Consider the following 24,452-nt stretch of genomic DNA (forward strand, 5'->3'; position numbering starts at 1 on the left):
GTTGGGGACACTGATCACAAAAAATAGCCTTGCCTGGTTGCAGGGAGATGGCCTGCTGGGGGGCAACATGTCACAGCCTCAGAGCAATTCTGCTTGGTGCGCACAGGACCCCAGCGTTACCAGCTCTTCTGATTTGTTGAGAGTCAGAAATCAGGATTACTTTTCTGTAAAACATCCTGATTTTAACATGTTGACAAGTAATTTAAAACAAAACCAAACAAAGAATACTATAGGTTACTGTTGTCTCTGTCCAGCGGGGAAGCTCTGGTCTTAACTACATGGTCCCCACCTAGAGGAAGGAGCAGGCATAAAAATGCCCCCCTTGGGGCGCCTGGGTGGCTCAGCAGGTTAAGCCTCTGCCTTCGGCTCAGGTCATGATCTCAGGATCCTGGGATAGAGCCCCGCATCAGGCTCTCTGCACAGCGAGGATCCTGCTTCCCCCTCTCTGCCTGCTTCTCTGCCTACTTGTGATCTTTGTCGAATAAATGAAGAAAAATCTTTAAAAAAAAAAAAAGCTCCCCTCCCACAATCGCTATCACATGATACTGAGTACCCAGTGGCAATCCAGGAAAGCTCCAGACAATTTACACACAACCCTACATCAGACAAACTCAAACTGGAGGAAATGAGGCACGGCAGGGCCGCTCCCAAACTCAGAGCACTGGGACCTGAGAGACCAGGTCTTTTTTTTTTTTTCCTAGGGAAAAAAAAAAAAAATCACCCAGCCCCAGGAACCCTTTAGGTAGGGAAGAGATGGAGTGAGGACGGAAGTCTTTGATGCTGACACTGAAAGCATTCTTGGAGCTAATTCATCTCCTTCCATGGTGGGCTGAACAATAACCCCCAAAAATGGCCAAGTCCTAATCCCAGGAACCTGGGAATGCTACCTTATACAGCAAAAGGGATAGCAGACGTGATTTAAGTTGAGGGCTTCGAGATGGCCGATTACCCTGGGTCATCCAGGTGGGCCCCACGGAACCGGAAGTGTCACTGTCAGGGAAGACTGGGCTCTACTGCAGGAGGTAACGGGATGTGGAAGCAGGAAGTGGGGTGACACAGTCAGAAGGTGGAAGAAATGACCACACTCCAAAGAACATAGACAGTCACTCGAAGCTTCAAAAAAGGCAAGGAAATAAATTCTCCCCCAGAGCCTCCGAAGGAGCCAGACCTGCTAACACCTTGAGTTTGAGCCCAGGGAAATGGATTTCAGACTTCTGACCTCCAGACCTGTATGTGAATAAATGTGTGTTGCTTCAATAAGGCAAACATGCACGGGACTTATGAGTGACCAATGCACAACTGTGTACTCGGGAGAGTCTAAGAGTCCCACGACAGTGACACACAAACACAGCTGGTGTCCCTTTATTAAGTCCCTCCTTGAACAGGCCAACAGACACTATAAGCGAAACCCTGAGCATGCAGTGATCGCTAGACTCAGTAGGAGAAAGGGCCCTCGTGCATAGAGACCGACGGCTCCCAAGTCAACCACTGGGGCTGAAAGGATGGCATCCCTCAGCTCCCTGACTGAGATGTTCCCCCGTGTGGAACTGTTAAGCGCTCTCTACCTTGTCAAACGCTCAATCTGGTAACTGTACATGAACTAGGAATTGGACTTTTTCTTTTTTTTTGATAATGCATTTGGAATGCAATGATCTCTCAGCTGATAGACGTTTCTCAAACCCAGCTGCTGAATTCAGAAGCCACGGCCGCCTCGCTGTACGACACAGCCATGCAGAAAAACTGAAAGCAGTCAGAAGACAAATCGAAAGATACACAAAGTTTTGAGATTTCATCCTCCTTACAGGCCTCAGGGGCTGACACAGCAGAGTCTCTCCATTTGAAGGAGATTGATTATTTTCATTCTTTTCGCTCATGTGATCACCAGGAAAACCACATTTCCAGAATCAAGACGTTGCTGGCAATCCTGTTGAAGTCACGTGAGCAAGAAGCAAGCAGCTCGCTCCTCCGGCCTCCTTCTGCGCGAGGGGTGCGTTGCGAGCGGAGGGAAGGGGCCCGAACGGCTGACACGTCAGGGGACCAGGAAGGAACCGTGATTGTGTGAGAACTGACCACATTTCCCCCTCAGAAAGAAGCCTCAACACAATTCCAGGCCACGGCGGGTCCACCTCTGCTGACCTTCCCCTCCCGTTACCCCATCCCCAATGTCCGGCTCGAGTCACAACCGCCGACACAGGAGGGGACAGGATCCGCTCAACTTTCCTAGTCCTCACCACCAAAATCGACTGCCCAGCGCACAACAAAGTCACTCGAAATCAGGTTCCCTTTCTCACCTCTGCAAAAGACACTGGCAGAAACCTCCCAGCACATCCCAACAAAAAAAAAAGTCGAGAAATCCGACGTTATTCCGCCCATTATGGAATTAAATTACTCTCTTCCTCCCACCTCCCACCTTCCTCCAAACCTAAAGCCACCTCCTCTGACATGTCCCCAGAAGTCTGCAATAAAATGCACCATTCCGGTCGAAGGGCTGGTGAAATTCCACTCAAATACTGATACGGTGTCTGTTATGAACAAGTAAATGGGATGGCAAAGCTGGACATTTACAGGGGATATCCTGGGAACTCCTAGAAACCACCACAAGCTCAAGCGAACATGTGCTCTCCAGCCTCGCTCTCCTGGTAAAGATGTTAGTGAGAAGCATCATTTCAGGTTTTCCAGTGTTCCTTGCTTTGGGCCCCAGAGCTTCAAACATCTTTTTCCTTCCTTCACTGCAACAACAACAAAAAAAACTTGTCTTTTTTTTTTTTTCCCTTTCTCACTTGATGCTTCTTTCCTGGATGAAGCTACTATCTGACCTCCAATCAAAAAACACCTCAAATGTTTCCTTTCACACCAAAGACAAGTCAATGGCTAAACCAACTATTTAGAAAGGTCATTTTAAGACAAACTCACAGATACCACAGCAGCCTTTTGAGGATCCAAGAACCAGGAAGCTAGGAAAATACCAAATTAATTTTAGCAACTTGATCACCTTGTCTCCCTCCCATTCCCCAAATGCCTACAGTTTATTAAGAGCCTGCAATGTTGAGCAGACAATTCCCTAGGCACTCTGGAGTTCCATCTTCAAAAACTTCACAGAATAGAAGTATCAGCTGTGTTTTATAGATGTGGAACAAGAGTTCAGAGAAGGGAAATAGCTTGCCCCAAGACACTCAGATGGGACATGGTGAGGCCAGGTTTTGAAACTAGGTCGCGTCTGCTTCCCGCGCCAGGATTTCTTCTCATGCACCCTGCTGCCTCTCCAGATAGAAACTCGCTACCTATCAAGCTTCCCCGGCCTGTCAGCAGAGCTATTTTCGGCAGTGGTACAATTTCACCAGGCGGGAGCCAGGCTCATCAAATGAGATAATGCACAGAAAAGCTCTGAAGAGTTGCAACTATCATTAACAGAAGATCTGGGGGAAATTTGCAAAACCAAAAGAACCAAATGTCACCCATGGTGCTACCGTGGGACCCAACCACTGTACCCGGTGGCCAACTCGGGTCTTCTGGGGGGCTCCCTCCTTCCACGCAGGGACTAAGCAGCAGTGCCCATGCCTGAAGGGGTAGCTGGTGTCACAGATAAGACGCACACTTCAAAGTTTTTAGCGAAGCAAACGGGAGTTAGGCCAACTCCCGCGTCATGATTTTCCTCTTGATTGCAAGATTGAACATGTACTTAAAAGTAATAGACACTTTGAAATAAATTAACTTCTAAGAGAAAGGGACATTTTGAAGATTAAATTATACCACATGAATGAAGCAATCAATTAGCAATCAATACATACCCAATAGTTATGAACATAAGATAAAAAGGCAATTCATAAAAGAATAAATAAAAATGGTCAAATGAAGAGCTGATCAATCTTACTAATAATCAGAGACATGCAGATGCAAGGGACACTTTAGAGAAAGGACAGCTAACCTCCAGGGCTGGCAAGGACGCGGGGCAAATGAGCATTCAAATCAGTCCACGTTTCCAAGGGTGTGGTGCGATGAAAAACAGATCAAGGTATAAAGTTTAGGGAACAAACCCCCTGATTCAGCAATTCCACTTGCAGAAAATAAAACTAGAGAAGACTCATGGGTAGGTACAAACGTGTAATTACAAAATGTTCATCTGCATTTGACAGCTATCACAAAAAGCTGAAATTCACCCAAATGTGCCACAGAGGGAGAATGGTAAACACTGTATTAAGAAAATCCCATCCAGTCCCTTAAGATGTTGCCAATATTTAATGGCAGGGAAAGGTGGTCATGTTCCACAGTTAAACAGAAAAATCAGGGGCACCTGGGTGGCTCAGTCTTAAGCATCTGCCTTTGGCTCGGGTCATGATCCCAGGCGGTCGGTCCCAGGATTGAGCCCCGAGTTAGGATCCCTGCTCAGTGGGAGCTTCTCCCTCCCCCACTCCCCCTGCTGGTGTTCCCTCTCTTGCTGTCTCTCTCTGTCAAATAAATAAAATCTTTTAAAAAGTAAAAAATCAAAATTAAAATAAACAGAAAAATCACAGAAGGGAAGGAAAGGGAAAAATGTTCAGAATCCCATGTGCTGAATATTAAGTTATGTCTGGATGGTAAGAATTTGGGATGAGGTTTTTTTTTCTTACGTTCATCTTTTTATTTTTACTTATCTGCACATTCTAAGTTTTTCATAAGGAATTTATACCAATAACAAATAATTTTAAAGTACTTAAATGTGAAGGCATATAAAGCTAACCTAGCCCAACACCTGGCATATATATGAGCTTGAAAATGCCAACTCCCATCCCCCCATAACTCTTCCCCTATACCTAGTTTACTACGGCAAAGAGGGATTCAGCAGAGAAACTGTCAGTGGCCTAGGGCACGATGGAGCAGCAGAGATCACACGTGCCTCAATCCTCCCTACAGACACCACACCTTGCACACAGCCTGCCACAGAGCTGGCTTTCCCAGACTTGTGAAAATCAGTTTGATTTCACACTGGATGAGCTGCTTGGGAAGAGCTTGGTCAGAACCGTGCACTATTTCTTGGAGCAAGAAGGCAGCAAGCAGAATGGAGAGGGCCCAGGCACAGGGCCCGAAGATCTCTGTTCTAGTCCTGAAACCCACAACTCAAGAGCTGTGTGATCTCAGGCACGTTACCTCACCTCTCTGTGCTTTCATTCTGACTCAGTTTTAGACAGCTGTGAACACTGGGGTGAGAGATAAGAAAGACCTATGTGGAATCTTTTTGAATTCTTTTTTTTTTTTTTTTTAAAGATTTCATTTATTTAAGAGTGAGAGAGAGCACAGGCTGGCAGGGGTGGGGGGTATGGAGAGGGACAGAAGCAGACTCTCTCTGGTCTCGATCCCAGGACCCCAAGATCATGACCTGAGCCCGAAGCAGATGTTTAACCATCTAAGCCACGCAGGCGCCCCGAATCTTTGTGAATTCTAAAGAACTGTCGATATGAGATAACATGACAGTGATCAATACGTACCAATTTGGAATAATTAAGTACATTTTACAGGTAAGAGTGAAAAGGAAAAATACCCTATTAGTTTTCACTTTCATTTCTCTACAACTACACAAGAAACTGCTTTGATTCCGATTTTGGTCCTCTTTGTAAGAGATAATTCCGTCCCAGGAAAGGCCTAACTCCGACCACCTTGCTCGTCTTCCCTCAACCCTCGAGAAACATGAGAAGCGCTGGAACACGTGCTCCCTCCTGCCACCACCGCCACATCACGCACACAGACACTCTCTCCCGTTCTCCCCTGCTCTCGACTGCACAAGCACACAATCTTAGATCTTCTCCGAGTCCACTTAGGAAACCCTGATGTGCTTTCAGAGACAGCACGATGGGAACGTGGCTTCCAACGAGGACCCAGAACACCGAGCAGCACTCCTGAAGAACAACTAGCTCACAGATGTGAAACGTCTAGCTTCCGACCACGTGAATGAGTCGTTAGGTAAGAGGACACTTCCTCTTCAACCCATTTAGTTGGCCTTGCACAGATCATGACATGTAGAGTTATCTAGTAAGCCAAATGAATATAAAAATGTAGGCAAGAAACCCCTGCTTTTGGAATTTTGACCCATCTACCAACGACTTCAATTCAAGAGAGCTTTGTAAAAAGGCCCTTCTGGTGACCCCCAGATATTATTCTGGAAAATGCTAAGGACGGGTGTCTCAATAGTTTGTGGACAGGCTGCTGTAAGGGCAGGAAAGCACACGGGCCGCATCGTACGGAAAATGCGAGGGTCCACAGGGTTTCAACGGGCAGCATGCCTTTTATTATGAAATCTGTAATAATTCCCAGGATAACCATCTCGTGTTAACAGTTTTTATTTGACAAACAATAGACACATCTGCATACGGATGACCAAGATATCTTTAACCTGGTGAAATCGTTTTGTGATGTTACAAGTACATTCAACAATGCTTTCAAGGTTCTTTCGTTTTCAGGAGAGAAAAAACAAGCTGCTGAGAAAAACACACCATACAAATAAAAATATGTAACATAGAGTATTTATGAGGTCCCCATTTAAAATTTGAAAATAAGCAGCTCTATAAAGCCAAAAGTGTTTCCTTTCCTGGGCCAAATTTCTGTTTGAGAGCTGAAGTATGCAATTAATGGGTTGCCTCAAACTTTAGTTATAGAGCCAAAATAAAAATCACACCCCTTAAGATCTTGTATGCACAGAACACTGGCTACTTGCTTCATATTAAGTATTTGGTTTCATAGGGCCTCTCTGATTTAAAAAACACATACTGAGTCCAAAAGGACACATTTCCTTCTAGTACAAAAACACATCATTAATGCTGGGTGAGGCTAGGGTGGCAGAGGCAAGGAAACTCTATATTCTTCGAATAAATTCTAAGATCACCAAGGCATTCTAAATGAACCTTAAACAGAGGCATTAATATTTAAATATTACAATTTCCACTTAGGGGGAAAAATAAAACCACATTATTGATAGGCCAGCACACTCAAAACCAATAATGTCACAAAAACACATGCCCTTGTGTAATTTGGCAGAACAGGCTGCTCCCTGAATACAATGGACCTTTTCATTAAAGGGATCTCTTCACCCTTGGCATTTTACACAAAAACCAAAGACCAAAAAAAAAAAAGAGAGAGAGAGAAAAGGAAAAAGAAACAAACATGACACTGGTTAACGGTCTTCAGTTTGAACTATTTCACCAAGAAGTACAAGGCCTAAAAGATATGTTAGGAAAGTAAAACGCATTATTTTTAAAAAATGAAAGCAAGACCAGCTGAGGAAGAAAACTATATTGAGACACCAGGGCTTTTGTTTGACTGTACCACGGAGCAACAGAGCCCTCTAGCGGAGGGAAGGGAGAACTGTAGGAATACCTTTCTCAGGCTAACTTCTCGGGACCATGGCTATGCTACTCTAGTAAAACCGAAAGATCTAAGTACTTGAATTGGATATTACATAAAATAATTTCCAGATTTTCATACCTGTAATCTCAAATCAGGGTAAAAGTCTTATTTTTTAGATATTCGCTTTAAATGATGATCTTGAACCATTCTGTCACTGAACAAGGGCTTCCACAATCCCTAATCAATGAAATCCTAAACCTACATGTAAGTGTGAAGTTCAACTCTTCTCATACGACAAGCATGAGCTCTAATCAGATACATATATATAATTTATATAGCATTATACATATATATTTATATATATTTATTTAAATGATTTTTATATGTGATTACCAATGATGAGGGTCATTAGAATATTTCAGTTGGTCTCTTCCTTTGGATACATAACTTCACTGATACTTTTTTTTTTTAAGATTTTATTTACTATTTACTTGAGACAGAGTCTGAGAGCATGAGCAGGGAGAGGAGCAGAAGGAGAAGCAGCAAACAATGGAATATTACTCAGCCATCAGAAAGGATGCATACCCACCATTTGCATCGACATGGATGGAACTGGAAGGGATGATGCCGAGTGAAGTAAGTCAAGCAGAGAAAGACAATTATCATATAGTCCCACTCATATGTGGAACATAAGGAACACCACAGAGGACCACAGGGGAAGGGAGGGAAAACTGAGTGGCAAGAAATCAGGAAGGGAGACAAACCATGAGAACCTCTAGATTCCGGGAACCAAACTGAGGGTTACAGAAGGGAGGGGATTGAGGGAATGAGGTAACCAGGAGAAGGGTATTAAGGAGGGCATGAGTGGTGATGAGCACTGGGCGTTATAAGCAACTAAAGAATCACTGAACACTACATCAAAAACTAATGATGCAGGATACGGTGGCTAACTGAACATGAGAAAAAAAGATTTTATTTACTATATGAAAGAGAGAGAGAGAGAGAGAGACAGCACATGTAGGAAGACGGGGAGGGGGAGAGGGAGAAGCAGACTCCCTGATGCAGGGAGCCAGACTCTGACATCACAACCTGACCTTGAAGGCAGATGCTTCACCAACTGAGCCACCCAGGAGCACCTTTTCTGATACTCTTAAGGTTTCCACAAATATTCAATTCCATGTACTCTGAACCAGACCACACAATCTCCATGGATATTCAATGTCTAAGAATATTTAACTGCAAAATGGTTGCTTAATTCATAAGGTACTAATTTTCAGTTTTAGGTAGTATCATTCCAGGACTTTTTCCAATACTGCCAAAAATCTCAAGAGCATCTCAGAACAAAATAATTTTTAAATTTTTACTTGTAATATACGGATATATCCTAGCATAAAAGAGTGGTCACAAATGTTTGGAGCTTTGGGGTTCAAGTTTTATTTACTTATTTTAGAGAGAAAGCAAGTGAGCTAAGGGAGGGCAGAGGGACAGAGAAGGAATCTCAAGCAGATTCCCCGCTGAGCGTGGAGCAGCAGAGGGCTCAGTCCCAGGACCATGACATCACGACCTGAATTGAAACTGAGCCAACCAGGTGCCCCACTGGTCACAAATATTTTTAATTTAATATATCCCCAAAAGGTTATTTAGATTACTTCTAGAAATTTTTCTTCTACTAACGAGCACAGGTTCTTAAAAAGAAGATAAATGCCAAGATCCCATTATTCTGAGTCTTGTTGACAATAAGAAAGGAAACTGCCATCAGGCATCGGGATCCCATGTGTAATGATCCCGTATGAGCAGGTTTTGACCAAGAAAATGACTGTAAGGTAGCCTATGGCCTCAGATTTATGGGATCTTTTAAAATTACTGAGGGGGAAAAAAAAAAAAAGGTCAACACATAGTTTAGGATAGAAGGCAAAATTTAGTAACACTAGGTATGGAAAAGAGAGCAAAGAACTGAAAGTATAAAGGAAGCTCCTAATTTTGAAGTGTGGGTTTAAAAATCTTAAGAATGGGGGCACCTGGTGGCTCAGTGGGTTAATGCTTCTGGCTTTGGCTCAGATCATGATCCTGGGGTCCTAAGATCAGCCCTGCATCAGGCTCTCTGCTCAGCAGGGAGCCTGCTTCCTACTCTCTCTGCCTGCCTCTCCCCCTACTTGTGATCTCTGTTTGTCCAAAAAAAAAATCTTTAAAAATCTTAAGAATGAATACACTTCTCTACATAAAGAAAAGCACTCTTCCTGTATTACTGCAGAATTGGTAGAATTTACTCTAGATCTGAATTCATCATGGTGGTCATTAGTAGGATAAAAGAACATGGTAACTACATTTCATGCTGTAATTTAAATACATGATTTAGGAACAAGACCCCAAGCTTTAAAAAATGGGCTTGCAAAGCCAAAAAAAGCAATTTCAACATTATACTATCATTTCGGGATTCCTACAAGGAAATCTGATACCTTCATTTTGTTTCAAGGAGAACAAATTTAGGGGTAACTGCCATGCTTGAGCATGTACATTTTATGCTCAAAAGATATCAATTCTGATGTTTAAATAAATATACACAATTAGAATCTATGTAATAAAACTTAGCAAGGGGATTACATTACAAAAATACCAGAAAATGAAGTGTCGGTCCTAGAATACATTTCACTGGTATAGACCCAAGTGGCCAGCTTGTATTTGTTCAGGGAAAGAAGTTGTGTTCCTGGTAATGGGTGCTCTGGCTCAAAAATCGAAACCAAACCAGGCTATCCTAGATCTAAAGTCATGACACTGATGCAGCCCAGCGACAGGAAGGGTCAAAAGGCCAAAGGAATTTTTCATCCTGAATAAATCCTGAGAGGGATTTAAAAGTCAAATTGTCACCACTGGTGGTTTAAGACTGCAAGGATAAAGTTTTGTCATCATTGCCAATAAACATTACACTGAAAATATTTAATCTGCTCATTCTTCTTACTTTTCTTTCTTTAAAAAGTTTTGTTTAAGTAATCTCTATACTCAATGTGGGACACGAACCCATGACCCCAAGATCAAGAGTCACATGCTCTACAGACTGAGCCAGCCATGCACCCCTTGTTACTAGTCTTTAAATGGACGTTTGACGAAACCTGGATTTCACTCCGTAAATGTGACGGTAATTCTGTATGCCCGCTGCGACAGACTGTAAATTCCAACAAAAGGCCCTGCTAACAGGAGACCATCAACAGGGTAGGTGCTGTCCCACACTGAGGCATTCAATTAACCCCTCATGAGAAGAATCCTGCCTTTGATGAGCACCTGTCAGCCCTCAGATGCAAGCTGGCAGCACTTTCTACTCACCTATTTAAATAGGCTGACAGGCTAAGTCTAGAAAAATAGTTGTGGGATCCTCCATGATGGGAAATGGCCTAACCTAAAACAGTCCCTCTCCCAAGACTTTCTGGCAAGGCTTGTATTTAATATTATCCCCAGTAAAGAATGGTTGAATCCGTGTCCACTCATTTTCACCAAATCAGAGCCATCACGCAAGTCGCTAAGTCCAGAGTCGCAACACACCTGCCCCCTTCCTGCTCCGTGCTACGTTGAGCACAGACAGAAATCAGTTCCTCCCTCGTCTCTACTGGTTAGCAGTCGGGACTGTGAGGTTCCGGGCCTCTTGGATTTGCTAGCAGAAGTTTGGGTGAAGAGATGACTTCCCCCTGGATACTGAGATGCTGATCTCCAGAGAGCGGTCCAAGCTACAGCTCTCAATCTATAAAGGTCTTCAGGTTCAGAACACTGGTTGAACAGAGGTCAAGGAGAGAAGTGTTAGTTTCTGAGGAGGCGACATGTGAATGTTCACAGCTCCCTAAAGAAGGGGACAGAGCTGAAGCAAGCAGTGCAAGACACTGGTGGAATGTCCCCAGCAGTTACACAGAGCGTGCCACCAAGCTTCCTGTGGCCTGGGGCATCAAATTTATCTAAATGTTATCTAAACTGGGGCTACTTTAGAGAATGTTGGGGTGATCTTACTTTGAAAGAGATTACATCCTCTAATGCAGGGGCCTTCTCTATAAAGGGCCAGATAGTTAAGTATTTTAGGCTTTGCAGGCCATACCATCTCACCGTAATTACTCAATTTTGCTGAAAGCACAAAAACTGCCACAGAAATAAATGGAAATAAATGGGCATGGCCATGTTCCAACAAAACTTTAGTTACAACATCAGACAACAGTCTTATGTAGCCTATGAGCCAGTGTCTGCCAACCCCCCATCTAGACAGCCGAACCCAAACAACAGCAATAACTAGTTGCAGAATTTAAGTGTAAAAACAAAGATTTCATGAACTCCTAATGCTTTATTCTGACATCTCCTCAGAATCCTTCTATCTTCCTGAATCACCCTGATCTTTTTGACCTGAATTAAGTGGGAATTCCTCTAGCTGCCTTAGTACCACAAATACTGAAAACTCTAACTACAGCTTCCGATCACTTACAGCCAGACGAGGAAGACAGTAACAAAACATCTGCCCAGAGGTCACATCAAGGGGGGGAGCATCCTAATTAAACACTGAAGCTCATCAAGGGAGGTGTCCCCTCTTACCACCTGATCTTCCCCTCCCACCGCGGACACAGCCTCACTGACAGCCGTTCCAACAAAGCAATGCCAGTGGAGAATTTAAAAAATTAAAAATAAAGAATCACTGGGCACGCCGGGTTTGTAAATCAGCCTTTGCAAAGCAAACCAGGTTACCTACGTTTTTAGCCTTGGAGCCACCATGCCAGTAAGTACTGGTATGCTCTGTGGCAGCCCACTCTACTTCAAAGAGAAGAGACGTCCACAAGGCTAAAGGCTGAACAGCTACTACACAGAAATCAGGCTCCTGTGAGCGGCAAAAGAAAAGTGGACACCAGCACTATGAAAGCTCGGGAAGAAGATGACTCCCGAGTGCCCGTACGTCCTGGAAGTGAAGGCGCCCGATTCACTCTGCATTCAGTTACTTCATCTGAAATGGGCAGAAAAGCGGTTACTGCAATTTATAAATGGACGTGTTTCATAGTCCAGGAGAAGGAAGGACTTTATCTAGAAGCCACAGCCTACCTGGGCAAGGACACTTTCTAAGGCAGGCACGCAGGATACAAGAGTGAACTCGGCAACAACGAAAAGCCGTGTGCCCATCTCCAGCCTCTGGTCTTTAAGCCTGAAACCACTGCTGCAGACTGAAAGTGATTCGCAAGGATTTGCTTGCTTGGAATTTTCAGTGTGGTATTGTTTCAAAAATCAAGACTAAAAACCTTCCACACCCACCAAGACCTATACTTCCCAAGAGAGGAGCAGGTAGGGGGTGAGCAGAAGTGAGGGAGGGGCCAGACCGGGGCCGGGGGGTGGGTGTGTGTGTGCGGGAGATTGAATAGGAAGGGCTGGTGGCCCCAGACCTTCGGGACACTCCTCCTGCTCTACGTTATAGGGTTTGTCACCCCATCCAACTGGACCACAGAACCTGCTTGCAGTGTCTGCCAAGTCGACTGTGGACGTCAGAAAGGAAAGATCTTCGAGAATGAGGAAGTTGAGAGGCGCTTCAGGGAGCAGTGCAGAGGCACGGAGTTTACTCAAAGCGGTTCCAGGGCCATCAAATAACACGTTTATTCTCTATGCTTCGGAACCCCCTCCCCTTTATGATTAGAGAACCAACGACACAAAGCTCTTTGGATGTTCTGAACCAACTCAGCTAGTCCCGGATCACGAAGTCCTGAGTCTGCTGCTGCCGATCTCTGACGGGGCATTAGGGGCATCCGAGGTCCGCTCTCTGACATCAGACAGAACAAAGCTGGAACCCTTATGCAGAACATAACCAGCAGTCACGTATCTTACTAATTAAAGGAAAAAACTGTCTTGCTAGAAGAGTAAAAGAATGAGATTTTTTAGGTAATTTTCTGGTTAGCTGAGTGTTAAATAAAAAGAGATGTTTTACTTAGTCCTTAAGTACTTATTTTGTCTCAGCTATTCTCCACTGTATTGGTCCACACCCTCACAGAGGAGCCATCAATGCAACCAACACAATGCAGTGTTTCCTGAGTGACCGAGGAACCAGTCGTTATTTTTAATACAGCATCATCAGTTTCTATATCAATGATGATTATATAGAATCCCACCCCAATCAGAAGTTCAGAAAATTGGACTGAACATATTCTGAGCCTAGGGTGAGGTCTGAGAGTTGGTTTTAAATAAATCCCTTTCCTTTATTTATTTATTTATTTATTTATTTATTTAAATTCCATTTGCCTCTCCGCCTTCATAGACGAGTGCAGTCAAGAGCTCTACTCCGGGACAGCTGCTTGTTAAGACCGTAGAGCCTCTGCAATGCAACAGCTGATCCTCTAAGAACATATTTTCACCTCCTGCGCTTCCCCTGATGATGCCGGGAATGCCTGAGGAGGTTCGAGAAGGGGTCCCTGACAGTGAAGAAGGATGGAGAAAGGAGACAGCGCAGGAGGTGCATGAAGGCACGAAAAGACAAAGCTTATGAAAGAGAAGGCCAATAAGGGGGGCCGTGGGGGAGCTGGGAAGGGTCAAAGGGCAGGGAGAAATTGCCAGAAACAGCCCAGTGTACTTTGTTTCGTCTATGTAAATTAACCTGAAGATGCAAATCCTTACTCAGAGCAGTCTGGTTCTTACAGGTACGGATGCTGATGTCAGTGGATCAAAACAAAGTAAGACTAAAACCACGTGGAAAGCTCTTGCCCCAGCATCTGCTCTGCCCGTTCCTTCTAGCAGCCTTGTTCACTAGAGCAAGAACGGCCTCTGAAGCCATCCACCTGTGCCGGTCACTGCAGTTAAACTGGTGGTTCAAACCGTCAATCCAGAGGTTAAGACAAGGACTAATTCCCCAACTTTAGAGAGAAACAAGATCCTGTTACCAAATGAAAATGATACTCTCAGTGACCAGCTGAAACCTGCAGTATCCTTTGTTCCAAAGTCATGAATAGGCTGTCGCTTCTGATAGTCCATCCCTTACCAATCAATTTTGGTTTCAATAACCCAGGTCATTGAAATGTGTCCAGACACCACACAAACCAGGTTGGAAACCCTTAGACGGAAGCTGTTGTCTCTAATGCCTGAATAGCAGAACAGCCACAGTCTTTTGCTGAGTGTTCAGCTCTCAGAGAATTCAAGGTCAGCCCCTCCACGGCCTTCCACGAGAAGAGTGAGGTTTTAAAAAAGAGGCCAGGATCTTAACAAAACAGTAGCAGGAAAGGCTATAAATACATGTTTACATTAGAGAATCACTCTAAAAGATTTCGTTGTAGTTCAAATTCAAGTGGATTTCAAGACAGCAGGGACGAAAAAAATCACAACGACTGTAAGGAATGGCCTACCTATTCCTGAATTAGCTCCGGTGACCACGACCACTTTGCCGGTGAAGTCGCGGCCCTGGAGGATCTCCATGGCGGTGGTGCTGCCGTCATATCTCTGCCTGCTGGTTGGCTTCGTAGGGTTATCATCCACCGTGAATGCCAGTCTCGGGTCCAAATACGTGGTTCTTTTATTTATATGGCTGCAGAGAAAAGGAGGAGTTACGCAGGAACTTAACAACAGCAATGCCCAATAGGTAAGCTGACAAATTATAGTACATCTGTACAAACTGATACTCCACGGCCATTCAGCACCACTGTCTTGAAAAATATATACAGGAGAAAATGTTCACAAAACTTTAGTGGAGAAGGACAGGGTCCTACACAATTCACAAAGCACACTCCCTACCTTTTTTTTCTCTGAAGAAAAACAGACTTGGAGAATAAATTTAAAACAATTAAAAGTAGTTATTCCTACAGTTATATATTATATATTTTGCTAGCTTCGAGGTATATTACTTTTACAAGAAATTTGTAAAATTTTCTACTGAAAATTACTACTGAAATTTCTACTGAAAACCAAAATGACTGAGTTTCTATATAGACACTTACTCGACAAAAAAAACTTGTCCGTTCTCATCAGTTTCTTGTTCCCATCCGTATGGCAAATCTGAAACACAGGAAGACTGACAGGTCTACATGCGACAGGGATGGGGCAAACAGAGGCCGGTGCCCTTCCAGCCCCTGCCCCAAGCCCTTCCCACCGACCAGCAGCCATGCTGGGTCAACTCAGGCCGTGTGTAGCAACTGTGGCTGTTACAAAAAGCCCAAGAGAAATCACCCTCACCACTCCACCCCTCTCTCATCGCCGCCTTCTGCCATATCCCATGAGCTCCGAAAGAGAGCCCAATTCCTTGATGGCTCCCTCCTAGAGAACCTTCCAGAAATGACAGAGCAGGCTGTCCCCTGACTGAGAGTTCTGCTATCTAATTAATGCTTTAAATGCAAGGTTCTTTGCTTTATGACAACCACATACAAACCTCCTGCTATTCGTTTTCTTTTTCCAGTCTTTGGATGTTCCCACTGGGTCTTCTCCTCAGCATGACTGTTTTAAAAAAAAAAAAAAAAAAAAAAAAAGTTAAAACTCCACAAAAAAATAGTAAATGAAGGTTACACTACTAAAAATTAATCAAGGCATTGCTTCCCCCACTTCCCCTGCCCAAACAACACTATTTCCCAAGAGAAGTAAAGCCAGAGTTCAGAAAAGACATATTCAGAACATAAATGCTCTGGTCCAATTCCCTGGATGGGAAGGAGAAGCAGCCCGAGGAAATCTCCTGAAAGCCTGACTCTGTGAGCAGGCTGTGGAGGACGAGAAAGAGAAGCGGACGGGAACCCCTTGGGTCAACTTTAGGAAGCTTAGTGAATCACTCAGAATATCCAGAGATGTTTTGCATTTGTTTTCGTTTTATTTCAGGAGAGATGAACAAACATCAGTCTACTTTATGATACTGATATTTAGACATCATTTAGCTATAATATTAATCTTAAGTATCTACTCTTTCCACAGATAATAACTTTGAAGTGTTTTAAGCACAGACTCCTAATTGCTCCCAAGAGGTATTTAAGAATGCAGTTAGAATAGGTCGCCTCACTGCAAATTACTCAACTTCAGAGCCTCAGTTTACCTATCTGCAAAATGGAAATGATCCTAAAACTCATCTCAAGGAATTGCTATGATAAGGTATATAAAGGGCAGAACACAGCACCTGACATATAAAATACCATCAAAAGTGCTACCTATTATTTTAAACAAATTAAATACACAAACTAGTCTTATTTCTGTGTTAAATTCAGCATCTCCCCTAACAGCAAATAAAGTTAAAATTAAAATCATGAGCCAATAACAGACGAGAGATACCTGTCAACAGGTGATAAAGAATCAAGAAAAATATAAAATTACTTCATCAGAGAAGCAGCCGGCTGTTGCAAGAGGCATTCACAGGGGAGGATGAACTTCTAAAAGTCCACATACTCATGCCAAAGTAGAATATAATAATTAATCACCGACATCTAGATGATGAAATCTGAATATGCCTTCCCTACCAATTACTTTAAAGAGAACAAATAAAGCACAAATCTGCGGTAGAATTTTACACGTGCCAAGCAAGGTGTTTTGGGGAACTGCAGGCTTCAGGTCTGTTTGCAAACTCTCAGTGGTGGGTTCCACAGCCCTGTCCACACTGGACTCGGGCGGCAAAGGCTTGGGCTCCCGCACACCTGTAATCAGTCAGCCAGTCTCCCTGGCCCCACATATCTTCCTCACAGGGCTGCTGGAAGAAAGGTAAGGGACACGCTACTTGTGACAGTGACAGGCAAACAATGAGGTCACTGTACAAACGCAGGGTATCAGCAACAAGGACCAACGTCTACTCGTACGTCAACCACCACAAAATCCTACTTTCGAAAAGGGAGAGCCTAAGCCCCCAGGAAGGATAAGCTGCTCCTTGTGGACACAACCGCTGCCTCTCCTTGCGAACTGAAGGAACAGTGAGCAAACAAGCCAGACGCCGGCAATGACGTACACCGGTCCTGCTCTTTGCTTTGCTTTCCTCCTCATGCTTCTTCGAGAAAAGTTTACAAATGTGATTTTACATTTTCCCCTGCCTGGTGTTAAAAGTAGTTCGCATCCCACAGGCAGGCAGCAAATTGAGCTTTGAGCCAAAAACACCTGCCCTCAAGAATCCACAAAGTGCCCCTGTGAGTGGAACGCAGACCCCCGCAGGCCCCCGTGCAGCTGAAGCCCAGACACCTAGCCCTGGGCCTGGCCTGCGGAGTCGCCCAAATGGAAACAGGCGGAATGAAGAGATGCTTTCCGAAGGAGTTGGAAAATTCGCTGAGAACATTTTTTTTTTTCTGTCCTGAAAAACATTTTAAAAAAACAAGATAAACATTGTCATCCCCATGTTTTTGACTTTGACAGAAAATGCCCAAGTCAGGGTTTCCGACCACTGGCAGTCCCGACATTTAAGCCAGACGGTTCTCTGCTGTGGGGGCTGTCCTGTGCCCTGCAGGACGATTAGCTGCATCCCCGGGATCTACCTACTAGATGCCAATATACCACAGCTGTGGCAACAGAAAGTGTCTCCAGATATCACCAACTGTCCCCTGAAGGACACAGTGTCCCTGAGGGTGAACCTCAGGCCTGACACAAGAGAAAAGTACATAATTTGGTAATAAGGATTTCAGAGCCCAAATGCTCATGAGTTCTGGCTTTCCCATTCACCAGCCTTGTGCCCTTAAAGAGGTGTTTAACCTCCCTGTGCCTCAGTTTCCCCATCTATAAAATAGGGATAATAGCATCTGCTCCTTGGGGTTACTAAGGACTCGATGAGTTAACATGTGTGAAGAACTAAGAACTGTGCCTTTCAGACAGAAGCATTAATTTAAATAAATACCCACATATAAAACTTAATTAAAAAGTATTCTTAATTATAACCTAAAATGACTTTTTAATGAACAGAAAATCATGACACATGTCCCCAAAGTATTATCTTCCTCTCCTTTAAACAGAAGCCCTCTTCTATTTTTTCTTTTTCAATAAGCTTTTTGTCATTTAAAGAGATAATTAACAGTGATCTTAATTTAAACCAAAAGGATCAAAATTAAATCCATACCACATTACATGGATATCACTTTCAAGTATGTTAATCCAGAAATTTGTTCTGAGGCATAGTTAACTCGGACACAGAGAGCTGGCTGTGAGGAGGGCCAGCCCTGTGGACCAGGGAACCATCTCCTGACCAGGCAAGGCTGGCCGGCCCTCTGGCTGCCACAATGGACAGGCTTCAGAAGTAAAGGGGGCTGGGATTCAAGGGCCCAGGAAGGCCCGGGTGACTGTGGCGAGAGTCCCAGGCACTGAGACCTTGTCCCTCCATCCCCACCCCCTGGCTTGGGCACACGCGCTGCTCTGGACCATGCCAAGGAGGGGAGAAAGGCCCACCAGCTCTCACTGGTGCCAGGTCTGCCCTCAGTGGCACGACTGTCCTCTCCCTGGAAGCCCAGCCTGGTGGGCCCTGGAGCCATGGGACATGCATGCTCTTGTGGTCTGTGAGTACTGCACGGGTCACATGGGAAAGCAAGAGGGGCCAAAAGAAGCCACGCAACAGGAGGGGGCAAAGGTATGAGTCAGGGAGCGGGTTCCCATTGGGAGCTCCAGCCTTTGTCCTTGGGGGAGGCCTTGCTGCAGGAAGACTATCTGAAAACAGGAACTACTCAGAGGGCAGTCTTCTTTTAGCCCATTAACCGTTTCCCAAACCCCAAGAGAGGACAAGTGACCCTTCCAGAGTGGAAATAAGACAGACTAGGATGCTTGTAGATCAGGAGAGATCAAGGGGGACGGGTGAGAATCCCGGGTTAGGATCGGTCAGAGGCATCCTTCCACCTGGAGAGCTAAAGAACAGAGGGCGGGGGGACTGGAGAGGGGGAACCCAGTTACGACCCAGCCATAACTTGTCACTATATTCAATGTAAACAACAGGGCCAGACAGGCCAGTTGGAGACCCAACACTGGGGAGAAAGGATAGCCTTTTCAGAGGCCATATACGCACCGTGAATCCCCCAGAAGCACTCGGGAGGTGCTGACTGGGGTGTGCTGATCTTACTTAGAGAAAAGAAGAGCCCAGACACTGGATGCCATGGAGGAAGGAAGCAGATGGGAACGCCCGCTCAATAGAAAGTAGGACGCAGGGGGGAAGAGCCAGGGTACCACCAGGCTCCAGGCAAACTTGAAAGGAAGTCAGGGAGCCCAGGCTAAGTGGCTAGAACGAAGGTAAGCCCCACACAAAGCAGGAGGCAGAGGAGGGCTCTAACCTTCAGGATGCCACAGCACCTTTGCATTCCAGGGACCCGTATGCCACCTGCTCAGGGAGGCCCAGGGAACCCTTCACTGGAGGAATTAATTCACTCATTCCACAGGGACTTACGTCTCACAGGGGCTAAGCACAGCGGATTCAGAGGGTAACAAGAAAAGATGCCTGCCCTCATGAAGCTTACAATCTGCGGGAGGAAGGCAGAGTGCAAACAAGGGAACGTGGCAAAGATGACTACAGAAAAGGCCAAGTACCAGGACTCAGATAACGAGATGCTGGGAGGAGGGTGCAGTGGTCAAGGATAAGGGGAAGGTCTCTTGGGCATTTAAGCTCGGGTCTGGGTCGGATGACAAAGCCCTTCATATAGCTCTCCAGGAACCAGGCACATAGATCTCCAGGCAGAGATAACGGCGAGTGTGGCTCGGAAGCTGCCTGGAGCCCAACAACAGCCTCACGGCGCCCAGCTGCTAGACTCACCCCTACCATTCTCCAGACCCAGAAATCACCTTTCGAAAGATATAAATCCGAGGGCGCTCCCTGGCTCCAAGCCTTCAGTGGACCCTTGCGTCCTGACGATGGAGCCCCAGCTCTTCCATGAGGCACAGAAGGGCCTCCACACCCTGGGGCCTTCCTCTGCTGCCTCAATCTTCCCATCCCTGCTCCAGCACATGGGCCACAGAGAGGCCTCCACTGTCTCCTCTGCCTGGGCTGCCCTCCTGGCCCTGAACACGCCCACTTCTACTCCTGCTGAGGCCCGGCTCACGTGCCAACTCTCCCCAAGCCCCCGAGGTGCTCCCCACCTCCTCACGCAGGCCTCACATTAGCTAGCTGCTGCTCACTAGCCACACACTGCACTGGAACTAGCCACGTGTCACTCTGCCATACAAGACCGGCTGACAAGTGGGTCTTATTTATCTCAGTATAACCAGCGGCCAGCAAAGAGCCTGGCATGTGGTAGAACCCCAGTGTGTCTTGAATGAATAAACTCAGGTCTATCTTTCTTTTTTTCTTTTTTTATCCTCCTGGTTTTGTTTCTACCAAGCAACCAAAGACAGCAGCGGCTCACAACCGTGGGTAGATTAGAATCTCCTGGGGAAATCTTACAACATATCAGTGGAGGCGGGAAGGGCCCAAACCAGTTGAATGAGAATCTCTGGAGGAGGAACCAAGGAAAAAGTATTTTCTAAGCTCTCCACCTGCTGAAAATCACTAATTTACAACCCTGCTTCTCAAAGCCAAATGATAACCTGCCTTACGGGAAAAGCCTATAAAATACAGATTCCCCACCCTGGGTGTCTGCTGCATGAAGGTCTCAGATTTCTAGATGTAGGACCATCGACAGGTGCTTCTAATAAGGCTTAGGAGGTGCTGTCACGGCTGCAGAGAGAGCAAGAAAAGCTAAGTTGTTGAGCAGAGCACTTATTAGATCTACGCTAAGTGTTTTAGGTCCAGTGTCTGAATTAAAATTCTGTCAACCCATTTTACGGGTGGAAAAACGGTGACTGAGAGTTCTTTCAACGGCCCCAAGTCGCACAGTAAGGGGAGGGAGAAAGGGTCTGCTGGTGTTTCCAAAAGTTTGCCAGGAATTATTGTTGTTCTACTATATATGCAAAGGTATATATGCATATATACATACACATAAGTATTAGGACATTTACTTTAAAAAATACATACTCCCAGCTCCCTGAACAGGAACCCCGAGGAGGAGGGAGCTGGGCATTGGCTTTTTCTTCTTTTTTTTCTCTTGATTTTTTTTTTTGGATGAGGGACTAAGGCCTGCGGGCCCATGGCACCGTGCAGCGCCGCTTCTGAGCAGCAGAGGGCGCGCCGAGGCGCCGCCAGGTGACACCCCGCAGGACCCAGGGCCCAGAAAGGCTGCCGACCCCTCCTCGGGACCCTGGGAGCCTGCCTGAGGAAGCTCTTGAACTGTCGCGTCCACTTCGCGCGGCCTCGCCGAGCGGGAGCGCCGGCCCGAGCCCCTCCGCGCGCAGGTGGCACTGCAGGCGGCGCGGGGTCCCGGGCACGTGAGGCCGTCAGGGTTCCAGGTGCGGCCCCCTCCAGGTGCGTCCCAGGCCCGGCGGCCCCCCGGCGGCCCCTTACTTGGCGTAGTAAACCCAGCCGTCCTTGGTGGTTCTCTGCTCCCAGCCCGGGGGCAGCTCGTCCTCGCTGTCCGTGTCGTCCAGGCCAGCGTAGCGCAGGGCTGCCATGACGGCCGAGGAGGCGCTCGGTCACCTACTCTCTCGGTCGCCCGCTGCCGGGTCTCCGCGCCCAGGAACTCACTCGGGCTTCAACCAAGCGCCGAAACGCTCGCGCCTGCGCACTGCGCCGCCCCGAGCCGCTCAGAGGACTCGGGAGCTAGAATCAGGTCTCCCGCGTTTCGCCGCTGCGGGCGCAAAAGGGGCGGGGCCTGGGAAGAACGGGTGAAAGCACGAGAGGGAGAGCGTACTGCCGCTCGGCTGGAAGTAAAAGCCGGCGGACGCTCCGTTACCCTGGAGATGGAGCTGAGCTTCGTCCACCTCCCGGCCTTAGGGAAGGGGCGTGGGCCTCCAGTCCTGGTCCAGGACTCCGCCCGTTGCTGAGCGACCCGTTAATTACTTCCGCGTTGTTCTGACCAATCCTGCTGGAGCTCCAGCAAATGAGCATCCTGGGAAATGTAGGCCAGGCCCGGCAGGCATGCAGAGCGGAGCAGAAATGAGGGATGCGGGCACTGGTTTTCTGGGCTCCGGCCTCTCGGTCTTTCAGAACGTTATGAAGACTGGATGCTCCTGCTTAGAAATTCCAGAGCTTCCCATCACCCAGGCTGACTCAGACGCTTTGTTGTGAACGTTATAAAACGTGGCAACGTGAAAAATCAAAGTTCCCGCACCTTCTAACAGCCACGTCTTGGAGAAGATGCTCGCAGCCGCGGCATGATTCGGTTCATAAATAAGGGGTGAACGTTTCTAAACAGCTTAATTCCGGGCCAAGGGTTCATAGACTCTTTCCTGGACCCGACACCTCCGTGAGGTGGGCAGTTAGAAGAAAGAAGAGCAGGGGACTAACTGGCAGCCGAGAGGATACTGCTGCCCCACAATTACCCACTTACCCGCCTGCTCCTGACTACATTGACGGAGCACCACATCTTATGCCTCTTTGTGTTGCTCACATTTAGTGAAATGCCTAGACCTGCAAGTTCATTGAGTGAAATAAATTAAGGAGTCAATGTGATTTGGTAGGTTTGGCCCTCTATAACTCAACCTGGTTTAAAACAAATTCCCAATTTACAAAGTGAAGCACCTGCAAGTATGCTATCAATATCCTGTGTCAAAACTGGAAGTGTAGGGGCGCCTGGGTGGCTCAGTGGGTTAAGCCTCTGCCTTCGGCTCAGGTCGTGATCTCAGGGTCCTGGGATCGAGCCCCAAGTCATGCTCTCTGCTCAGCAGGGAGCCTGCTTCCTCCTCTCTCTCTCTCTCTCTCTGCCTGCCTCCCTGCCTGCTTTTGATCTCTGCCAAATAAATAACATCTTAAAAAAAGCAAAAACTTCAAGTGTATCTTTAACTTAGTTTTGCCTAAGTTGTTTTCCAAAACATTCCCCAACTGAAACTTGCAGAAGTTTCAGAAGGGAAGTCTACCAACCAGGATTCCCATGGCCTACATCTCAGAAAAATGCAAGTTGATTTTTTTTTAATTTTTTAAAATACATATTTAAATAGGTGGGGGTGTGGGGAGGCAGGGAGCTGTGTTGTTTTTTACCTTCAAGTCCTGAAATTGATAATGCTTTGGGATTCCTGCTCTGCATGCTTTTTAGGGAAGAGATTGCTTTCCTTTGAAGGTCCCCAACTGAAAGCTAACGTAATGAAAATATATTTTAGTCTTAACAGGCCCACTATGGCATCTCAGACCTATGAAAACATCACTCTCCAACCCATATACATGTAAATAAGTTTAAGTTATTAATATGCTGCTCTTCTGCTCACTCCAATTTAACCCCTTTTCTCTGTCACCCAAGCCTGTCACGGCCGGTGCGACAAATCAACCAGGAACATGAGGATAAGAGGATGGTGAAAAGAAATTAAGAGACAAAGAGATGGGGGCAGGAGGAGCACTGAGGAGGATGTCCAACAGTGCCGATTTTATTCCACATCTTACAAGCATTTATAAGGCAGATCACAATAGAAGGAGTAATACATCAGTATCTAGTCAGATGACCGCAAGTTCCTAAAACAAGTTTACATTAACTACAAGCAAACCTCGTGATGCCAGGTAGTCACGTCTAATGCCATCAGCAAGACAATCAACCAGCCAGTGGGTTATGGGAGGTACAGAACAACAAGGACCAACTAAGAATTCATGACCCTGACCACATTAGTAGGGAGAGCGTGTGGGAAGTCACGTAGGCGAGCACACGACACATGGCACAGATACTTTCTCAGTGTTACTCTAACTTTCCTGTCCTTAACCCCTTATCAAGGTGTCCGGACTTTAAAGGAGAAAAAAGTCAGGGCCTGGTTTGATCCACGACTCCAACCATGCCGTAGCCTCCAACACAAGACAATTCATTGTTTTGATATAGAGATTAGGTCACAGTGACCCCAAATAATGGGGCGGGGAATAAATGGAATCAAACGGAATCAAACTGAGGAGTGTTAGTCTTTCCAATCATAATCTATAGCTCTGCTCAAGGATGGACTGCTTAGCTTTATCCCTGGTTGCCCTCACCAGAACCTCTCTGGGCACCTGTTCTCTAGGACTCAGCATCAGAGCACAAGTATGGTATCTTCCCCAAAACTTGCTAGTGGTCCCCTTGGTAATAGTCACAACTTCTAGGTGAACCCTCTGCTCTTCCTACCACTTAAACTATTCCCTCGAACAGGTGATGCTACAAACATCAGGGTTTCTCAGCCTCAGCACTACTGACATTTGGCGCCAGATAATTCCTTATTCCCGGTGGGAGTGGAGGGGTGAGGGGTCATGCCCT

The 24,452-nt window shown here is 46.1% G+C and overlaps 1 protein-coding gene across 2 annotated transcripts in view; it reads right to left on the reverse strand.

Annotated features, from left to right (window-relative positions):
• The window catches only part of WWOX (WW domain containing oxidoreductase), a 935,050-nt gene extending 913,249 nt beyond the window's left edge, over nt 1–21,801 (reverse strand). For both annotated transcript variants that reach the window (XM_044255679.1, XM_044255680.1), the window contains exons 1-4: nt 21,596–21,801; nt 15,665–15,729; nt 15,237–15,294; nt 14,649–14,827 (exon numbers count right to left, since the gene is read on the reverse strand). In XM_044255679.1, the coding sequence (XP_044111614.1) occupies nt 14,649–14,827; nt 15,237–15,294; nt 15,665–15,729; nt 21,596–21,702 (409 nt within the window). In that variant the 5' untranslated portion in view covers nt 21,703–21,801. The remainder of the gene's footprint in view (nt 1–14,648; nt 14,828–15,236; nt 15,295–15,664; nt 15,730–21,595) is intronic.
• Between the last annotated feature and the right edge of the window lie 2,651 nt (nt 21,802–24,452).

The sequence above is a fragment of the Neovison vison genome, chromosome 7, assembly GCF_020171115.1.
Source record: "Neovison vison isolate M4711 chromosome 7, ASM_NN_V1, whole genome shotgun sequence".
Lineage (NCBI taxonomy): Eukaryota > Metazoa > Chordata > Mammalia > Carnivora > Mustelidae > Neogale > Neogale vison.